At 42.1% G+C, this 9503-nt stretch overlaps 1 protein-coding gene across 1 annotated transcript in view; it reads left to right on the plus strand.

The window, feature by feature from the left end:
- Positions 1-4902: 4902 nt before the first annotated feature.
- THEM4 (thioesterase superfamily member 4) overlaps positions 4903-9503 on the plus strand; it is a 47899-nt gene continuing 43298 nt past the window's right edge. The window contains exons 1-3 of the mRNA XM_006900142.1: positions 4903-4923; positions 5415-5510; positions 5594-5686. Of these exons, the coding sequence (XP_006900204.1) occupies positions 4903-4923; positions 5415-5510; positions 5594-5686 (210 nt within the window). The remainder of the gene's footprint in view (positions 4924-5414; positions 5511-5593; positions 5687-9503) is intronic.

Here is a 9503-nt window from a genome sequence, read left to right on the forward strand (position 1 = left end):
CTCCCCCAGGTCCCCTCCACCATGCAGCCCTCGCTCTAGTCTCCTGTGATGACAGAAATACCCAGTTACATCTCTCTTTTAGACGGTTCTCTCCCTCAATGAAGAGAATTTTGAACTAGAGATAAACAATGTATTCAAACTTTGTAAATAAATCAGAATAAACTTTTTTTAAAAAAAGTTAGACTCTTTTTCTGGAACCATCTCTCCAGCTTTAAAGAACGGTTCCACCTTTTGCTTTAGGAATAATCTTGGACAAATTATTTATTCTCTGTACTTCAGTTGTCAAAACTATGAAATCGGGGTAATAATATTTGCTGTTTAGAGTGTTTATGAGGATAAAGTGAGTTTGTTTATGAAACTATTTTCCAGGGTAGGAAATATATTCCTTTTTTTGTAAATAATTCTTTTTTATTGAGATTTTAATAAAGTGTATAGAGAAAAAAAAAGTTGGAAATCAGGTTGGGCAGGGTGAAAAGTGCAACAATGAATGAATGGAAATCCAAAGTCTCTGAAAATTTTCACTAAATAATAATTAAATAATAAAAAAAAAGTTGGGAATCAACATTTGATGGTATTCAAATCCATGGGGATTGAGGAAATAAACCAGAGAGAGGGCAGAAAAGAAGGACCCAGCCAGCCCTCTAAGTGTTTCCCACAAAAATGGCTGCATAACTCAAAGAAAGTATTAAGTGTTAGAAAATAATACATGTTTATGTTTTTCTGTAAATAGTGTCAACAACAACAATAAATGGTAGACAGTGTGATAATGGTGCAAGATAGGGCAAAGCTCTGATCTGCTGTTTATAGGGTTGCCATGAGTCTGGGGCTGGACAATGACTAAGGATGGCAGGAAAAGAATAAATGCCTTTGAGCTGTGATGCTGCAGAACAGCACTGAACATTCTATGAACTGCTAAGAGAACAAAAAGATCTGTGCTGGAGAGGGTCAACCAGGTTGTTCCTCACAGGCAAGGATTTTGAAACTGTCTCACAGGCTTTGGGCAAGGTGCCAGGAGGGACCAGTCCTTGGAAAAGGACATCATACTTGGAAGGGTGAAGGGTCAGCACAGGAAAGGAAGATCCTAGATCAGATGGATTGACACAGTGACTGTGGCAAAGGGGTCAGATGTGTAAGAAAGTGTGCGGGCAAGATTCAGAGCTATTGTTCATAGGGTTGTTATGAGATGTCCTGGATTTGACAGCACATAACAACATGAGTCCTAGTGGACTTGATAGTACCTAACAACAACAGCCTATAGTGACAGAAAGATGATCAGGGTTGCCTAAAGGGGGGCAGATTTACAAAAAAAACAGGAGACTTGTGTGGGTGATGATAATGTCTATTATCTTAATTGTGATAATTACATATGTGATACATACATGAAAAATGATCAAGATAAATACATTTTAAGTATGTGTTACTTATTATGTCAACTATACTTTAATATATTTATTTACAAAATTAAAGAGAATGGTGAGGACACTATCAAATTTCATAATTTACATAGCTTAGCTACAAGTCTATCAAAAAAGTAAAGCAGAAAGTTTAGTCCTTGCCTGAGCTACACATTTCAACGTCTTTCACCTGCAGACTAAAATGTAACTAGTCCTTCCCATCTCTACCTCACCCACCCCCACTTGGACTTCCAACCTGGGCCAGAGATTTCACATATGACATCAACACAAATAACCTACAAGAATGCTGGGCGAGAAAAACCACATCAGAGTGTGACTCGGCATTACTATTGCCTGAGAAGTGTACAAGTTATACTGAATATAGATGACCTGGAAGGGTCTTTTAAATTCAATGTCTTCTGAAAGGCTGCAGATAAGATGTTGGTGGCATACATAGTAAATAGCAAAGGCTGATGTCTATTCATAGATTCTGATCAAATACATACAATTTAAGGGATCCGTAGAAAGTATTTTCTGTACATGACGTTATCTTGGTTTTATAGGTTTATATCATATTTTTTTAATTCATGTACTAAAAAAAAAAGACACTAGAGAAACTTTGGGGTTCTTGCCACTAAAAATGTAGTTAAGCACTATGTAAGTTAACATAAGGGAGCTTTGGTAGCCTAGTGGACTGGGAACTGTGCTGCCAACACAAATGTGATTCAAATCCACCAGCTGTTCTGTGGGAGAAAAATGGATAATCTCCTCCCATGTGATTTACAGCCTCTGAAAACCTGTTGGAAGATGAGCTATGAGTCAGTTCTGACGTGATGGCAATGAGCTGTTGTTGAGTTGGTGTTATTATCAGAAATATTACTAAGATACTCTGACTTCATCCTTGTTCTAGGAATCTGGAACTGGACTGAAGAGAAAACAACTAAAATCAATCAAGAAATGGAGGCTTGAGAAGGACAAAAAGGACTGGCCTCTTGTAATAAATCTGTTTCCCTTTATGCCTGATGATCTTCAGACTCAGTTGCCCTGGGATTGGGTGGGTCCCTTTTGCAAGCATTATCTTTTAAACGTTGCCTGAAAATTCTACATTCCTTTCGCTCAGTTAATACTAGAGGCTTAAAACATACCTGAGTGTTCTTTATGGCTGACAAACTGATGAGAAGTTGATGAGAAAATTTCTAACACGACTGGTGGGAGGATGGGCAATTTCCTCTCAAGATATTAACTGCCTCTGAAAACCTGCTGGAGAATCAGCTATGGGTCAGTTCTGACTCTACGGTACACAATATGTCTAGTTCTTGGAGCTTCACAGACACTGAGAGTTCACAGAGTGTAGAAAGGGGCTCTTGGGCCATAGTGTGAGGCTGCAAAGCACTACATCTCTCTTGGTAATAAATCCTTTAGATCACACCCAAGCCCCTCCTTTTCTATGTGGGTGGTTACAGTTACATTTATTGGTAGGAATGACGTTACAAAAAGGTGTCCTAAGGATAAAAGAGTCTGGCAGCCCATTAGATTCTTAAATTACATCTCAAGAGACACTTGGAGGTACTGTGGAGATGATAAATGTTTACTAAAGGGGAAAGAATAGACCTGATGTTAATATTATTATAGTATTTAAATAAGTTAGAAAGATATGCACATGCATAGGAATATTTCACCAAATACAAAAGACATCAATAGCCTCAAGTGCATGTTGTTGTTGTTATGTGCCGTGGAGTCGCTTGCAACTCATAGCAACCCTGTGTACAACAGCCCTACACTCTGCTATGTCCTGTGCACTGTCTCTGACATTCCCATCCCGATTACCCCAGTCACTGAATCAATCCACCTCATAGAGGGCCTTTCCCTCCTGCGCTGTCCCTCCACCCTCCCAAGCATGATGTCCTTCTCCAAGGACCAGTAGGTGTTAAAAAAATGTACTAAAAAAATTTAAGAGATGATAGTTTCTTCTGTTACCTGTGTTCTTAACATATTTTCTTTAATTGTAATTGTAAATATTTATAGCATTTCCTTTTCCATAATGCCAGTGTATAATAACTCACTGCCATAGAACAAATTTCAACTCACAATAACCCTCAAAGCCATGAGTATTTTCAATTGTTTCCTATGCGTCTGAAAGTTGAACAGTGAATAAGGATGACAGATGAAGAGCCTTTGCTTTTGAATTGTGATACTGGAGAAGAGTACTGAATAACCCATGGACTGCAAAAAGAACAAGTTAATTTGCCCTAATGAAGTGCACTCAGGGTCCTCCTTGGAGGATAATGAAACTCAGTCCGTATATTTTGAGCATGTTGTCAGGAGGGGTCTGTCCTTAGAAAAAGATATTATGCTAGGAAAGTGGAGGGTTGGAATAACAGAAGGACATAGATTGGCACAGGGACTGTAACAATGGGCTCCAGCATATCAGAGGTGGTGGGGATGGTGCAAGATAGGGCAAGGTTTCCATCTGTTGTTGATAGGGTTGCTATCAGTCATAGTGGACTCAATGGAGTCTAATAACAACAACAAATGGGTTTCCAAGGTGTTAAATCTTTGAGGGAGAAAAGCCCATCTTTCCCCCACTGAGATGCCAACCTTTCAGTTAAGAGTGCAACACATTAAGTACTAGAGTTCCTGTGAATGAACAAAGTTCCTGACATTTTAACAACTGGATTCTATTTGCAAGTGCATGCACACTCCTGGTTTATGGGCATTTTCCAAGTTAACTTCTAACTTCATGAATCCATAATTGAAACAGAAGGTCCTGGAATTACTAAAACTTTACATATATTCTCCGAAACACTCTAAACAACTCTGTTGTTGTTTTTGTTGTTGTTGCTTGCTGTCGAGTTGAGCACGATTCATAGTGACCCTATGAACAAAAGGCTTGAAGACGTATTATAATTATCGTCATTTATAAAAATTCAGAGTTTCCAGAGGCATGCTTAGGAAGTGGATGCCACTCCTGCTTCCAATTAAACAACTCTACTAATTCACAAATGAAGACAGACAAGTAATTAGAGATTAAATCGTTTTTAAAAGAGGTTAAGTATTAGAAGGGGAGTTGGAGCACAAGCCTGACTCCAAAGCTGGGGATGAATCCTTAGGAAACCAACACGTGTATCTACAAATATTCCTACCATTTCCACTTGAAAAAGTCTAGCTTAGCCACTTCTACTCTGCCTACACTAGCTGTTCTGATGGGCAATCTCCACTCCTGTGATTAACTGCCTCTGAAAACCCGTGGAGGGTCTGCTATGGGAAAGTTAGGACTTTACACACAAGACACTTAAGAGTCCTATCTAGTAGCCTGAGGCCCAGGATAGCCAATTTAATCCTGAGCTACCAAACAAAGAGTGGGCAGCTAAAATCTACCTGATGACACTGTTTGTTCTACTTCTACATCTTCTGTGGGAGGGGGAAACTAGTTGGGGAAAAAAGCATTGAATCTGGCCTCCGAGAGACCAAAGAAAGAGATCATGGAGCATACACACGAACTTCGGCAATGAGCAGGCGCAACGCAAGGGCAAGGCTCAAGGGAGCCGGCGGGACACTGGGCGGGGACTGATGGCTTAGAGGGCGGGGCTCCGCTCCAGCCTCCTGTTCGCCCTAGGGTCGGGGTGAATCTGGTTTTAGCAATCGACACCCGTTTTTCGTTCTCCTCCGCTTTGGCGCTCTCCCGGAAGTGATCCCTGGCGCCTAGATCAGCAGGAGGTGTTGGGGGGATGGGTTAGAGCCAAACCACAGCCACTGCTATAAAGTCGATTCTAATTCATTCACAGCCACCCTCTAGGGCAGAGTACAACAGTGCTCCACTGGGTTTCCAATGATGTAATCTGTACGGAAGCCAACAGCTCCATCTTTCTCCCAGAACCCCTGGGGAGGTGGACTTTACAGTTAGCCGCTCGGGAGCCTTGGGGAAAATCAACCGGAAAGGAAAGGTCAAGACCAGAAGTCAGTGTGAATTGGCCCTCCCTCTGCGAAGGACTGTCAACCTGACCTCCCCTTCCCCGCCAGCGGCCCTTCGAGGACACTGCACTGCGCAGCCCCGCCTGGCCCCGCCCCCCGCCCGGCTCCAGACTGGCTAGCCTCCAGGATTTAAGTGGGCGAGCGGTCCCTGGAAAGCGAATTTGCCTTCTCTGCGGCAAAGGTGAAGGCGAGGAGTACCCGCAAGCCCTCCGCCGGTCTCGTTCCAGAGTCCCACGCTGCTCGGAGCCATGCTGAGGAGCTGTGCCGCGCGCCTGCGCACACTCGCCGTTCTGCCCGGCCCGCCGGCCGCGCGTCTGCCGGTGAGTGACTGGGGGAATGCTGTGCACGCCAGCTAGAGGCCGGGGTGCAAAGCAATGCTAGGTGATGAGAGGAGCGAGGCTTTCACAATCAGAAACAAGCCTAAGGATAACAAATGGGTTTATCCGTTAACTCAACCTGCCGTTCTCAGAATTAAAACTGACCAATCCAAGAGGCATCAGTTTGAACAGCTCTCTTCAGACTATTCAGGTATCTTGGTGACACAGTGGTTAAAGAATTGGCCTGCTAACTGAACGATTGGCTCCTCAGCCGGAGAGATTTGAGGAAGTCTGTTTCTGTAATAGTTGACAGCCTTGGAAATCCTGTGGGCAGCTGTGTAATTCTGTTCTGCCCTACAGGGTCTCTATGAGTAGGAATTGCCTTGAGGGCAGTAGGTTGGGTTTGGTTTCAGTCCTGAGATGCAAGATAAAACAAGCTGGAGAGCAGAGAACTATTATAAACTGTACGGACTCTAGCCAGGGAGATAAGACATGATACTATATGTAAAGTTGAAATGAATAAGGAAAGATTATACAGAAATTACATGTAGAGTTGGCATGGAATCCAAACCCAGGTAGTCGGGCACCTGCAGTCTAAGCTAGCTGTTACATTATACCTTCTCAAGAACACCACTTATTTCAGCTACTCAAACCGGATTTTCTCTGACTTGTCTTAGTTCTGAGAATGACAACCAGTTTGAAGTGAATAGAAGCCAAAAGATGCTTTTCCGTTATTTAGTCCCTCACTGAAACAGTTTCCTCAGGATTAAACATTGTTGTTGTTGTTGTTAAGTGCCATAGAGTCATAGGCGACTTATAACGACCCTATGAACTAAGGTCCTTAACACTTGCTTGACTTTCATCTTTTCTCCACGTTCATAGGGTTTCCCGAGGCAAGCTATTTACGGAAGTGGATGCCACTCCTGCTTCCAAGCTTGTTTTAATCGGGGAGCTCCACCAAACACTGTCCAACATTGTTTACAAGATTTAAATGAACTAATAAATAATACATATATCAAAAATTCCCAGTCAACCAATAGAGTAGATGGCAAACTCCTTAGTGACTCATTAGGACAGAGTCAAACTGCCTATAGAGTTTCCAAGGCTACGGAGCTTCATGGAAGCAGACCCATCACATCTTTTCTCCTGCGGAGCTGAGCGTGAGCTAGCAGCCAAGTGCTTGACTGCTTGCACTGTTAATGGCATCGAGTATTATACAAATTTTGCACATTCTTACGCCCTTAGTCAGTTGATTAAACCCCAACAGTATGCCAGACATTATTTAAAGATAAGAAAGGATCCATTCCTTCAGAGAGCTCATAGTCTGATTTCGGGGAAATGAGTGAAATTGAAAAATCAAAGCAAACACTAGGTACTAGAGGGAACATCTGTGTATGAGCAAGAACCGAAAACGGCCCTTTTGTAGTCTAGATGACTCTAGATGACTCTTGCTTTCCTGACCCACGAGCCTTGCCTCCCTGATGTGATGAATCCACCAGCTTGCTGTGCTGTGCAGGAGAAAGTTGGGCAAACTCTTCCTGCATTTCCAGTCTCAAATCCACTAGAGCCTGGTATGAGTCTCTTGAGAGATTAAGCTATTGTAGCTTTCTTTTTTTTAAGAATAAGGACTGTGAGTGAGCCACTAACTTGGCACCATCTTTCACATTGTTGAGATATACTGTTATGACAGTCTCACAACAACAAAGATGAATTTTGTTATTTTAATATTTGTATTTATAGCCTTTAAAAGTCGAGTTTCAGTTGCTTAAAAGGAAAAACAAGAAAGTTATAATTTAATAAGTCCCAGCTTATAAATAACTGGAGATCAAACAGACCTTTCTTCTACTCAGGGCAACAAAAGATAATTATTTCCTAATATCTCCTGTCCATGTTATTAGTTTATAGGTACCTTTAAAATGAGTTTCAAATGTATCTCAGCCCTCATCTTTCATTATTTTATTATCCACATCAATGTCCATTTGAAGTCTCAAACAGTCCCAGACTAGTTAATGCTTGATCTTTATTCTCTCTGAATGTGTGTGTTTGTGTATACACACCCCTACCTTTCCTCTTTTTCTTCTATCCATCCCAATTTTCAACTTTGCAATTCACCTGTTTTAGATTGTTGTCATACGTACAACGCCTAGTTGTAGATTCCTTTCAGACAGTTCTTTCCCTTATCTGTTCCAATGCAGAGTTCATTATCTACCCACTCTTTTCCTATTCTTCCCCCAAACCCCTATGTCAGTCCTATTTTATACCAGCAGTGTTATGCAGTATTTGTCCTTTTGTGGCTAAGATATTTCACTCAGCATAATGTCTTCCATGCTTACCCATGTTGTTTAATGCTTTACTAGTTCATTGTTTTGCAGTCCTGTGTAATATTCCATTATGTGAATGTACTATAATTTTTCTCACCATTCATTTGTTGATTAGGCACTTGAGTTGCTTCTTTCTCTTTGCTATTGTGAATTGTTGTTGTTGTTATGTGCCGTCCAGTCGCTTGCAACTCATAGCGACCCTATGAACAACAGCCCTAAACTCTGCTCTGTATTGTGCCAATCGCACTGTCTCTGACACTTCCATCCGGATAACCCCAGTCACCAAACCAGTCCACCTCATAGAGGGCCTTCCCCTCCTGCACTGTCCCTCCACCCTCCCCAGCATGATGTCCTTCTCCAAGGACCAGTCTCTTACAACATGTCCAAAGTATGTTAGACGGAGCCTCAGAATTCTTCCCTCCAAAGAGCCACCCGGTTTAACCCCTTTCCAGGATCAGTTTGTTTTCCTAGCAGTCCATGGTACTCTCAGTACTCTTCTCCAGCACCACAGCTCAAAGGCATAAATTCTCCTTCTGTCCTCCTTGGTCATTGACCAACTCTCTGATGCATAACAAGTGATTGTGAAGACCATAGGTGTGCATACATCTGTTTAGTGGCTCTATTTTCTTTAGGGTATATTCTCCTTAGTGTAATTGCTGAATCAAATGGTGTTCTATTCCCAACTTTTTGAGAACATACCAGGCCCCCTTCCATAATGGTTGTACCATTTTACATGCCCACCAGCAATGAATAATAGTCCCAATTTCTCCACACCATCACCAGTATTTGTTGTTTGCTAGCCTATTGAACTTTGCTATTGTTTCTGAGAATTTTTGTTTTCTTGATGTTAAGATGTAGTTCATATTGATGGCTATAGTCTTTGATCTTCTGCAACAAGTATTTCAAGTCGTCTTCACTTTCAGCAAGAAAGGTGGTGTCATCCTCATAAGGGAGGTTGTTGATGAATCTTCCTTCAATCTTGATGCCACATTCTTTTTAAAGTCTAGTATCTTGAATGATTTGCTTAGCATACAGACTGGATAGCTTAGATAAAGGATGCAATCCTGACTCTTTTTTTTATTGGGAAAAACATTGGGGGTACAAGGAGGTGAGGGTTGGGGGCAGAAGGGTGAAGATGGACCAGGATGCAGTTGCAGAGCTGCACAGTTTGGTCGGTGGGGGGAGCAGGTGAAGGAAATAATGAGGGTCCAGAGGGAACCAGATCCTACAGAGGAATAACAAACATTTTCCAATGGTAATTAAACCAATTGTCTTATTGATTTGGGAATTGGATGCCGACTCTCTGGCTTCTTCATGCTGAACAGGGGGGTAGATGTAAAGGGGGGAAGGGACGACGCTTTATCACCTTACTGGTGGTCTTGGGTTAAAGCTGCTTGCCTTCTTGCTCTGTTAGAAGATATTTCCTGTCATTTGCTCCCCTCTGGACTGCAAAGTGTTTTCCCAGGTGGGTCCAGTGGGGATAGCTGGTTGAACCCAGA

Source organism: Elephantulus edwardii, unplaced genomic scaffold, assembly GCF_000299155.1.
Source record: "Elephantulus edwardii isolate Elephantulus edwardi_28Jun2011 unplaced genomic scaffold, EleEdw1.0 scaffold00273, whole genome shotgun sequence".
NCBI classification, from domain to species: Eukaryota; Metazoa; Chordata; class Mammalia; order Macroscelidea; family Macroscelididae; genus Elephantulus; species Elephantulus edwardii.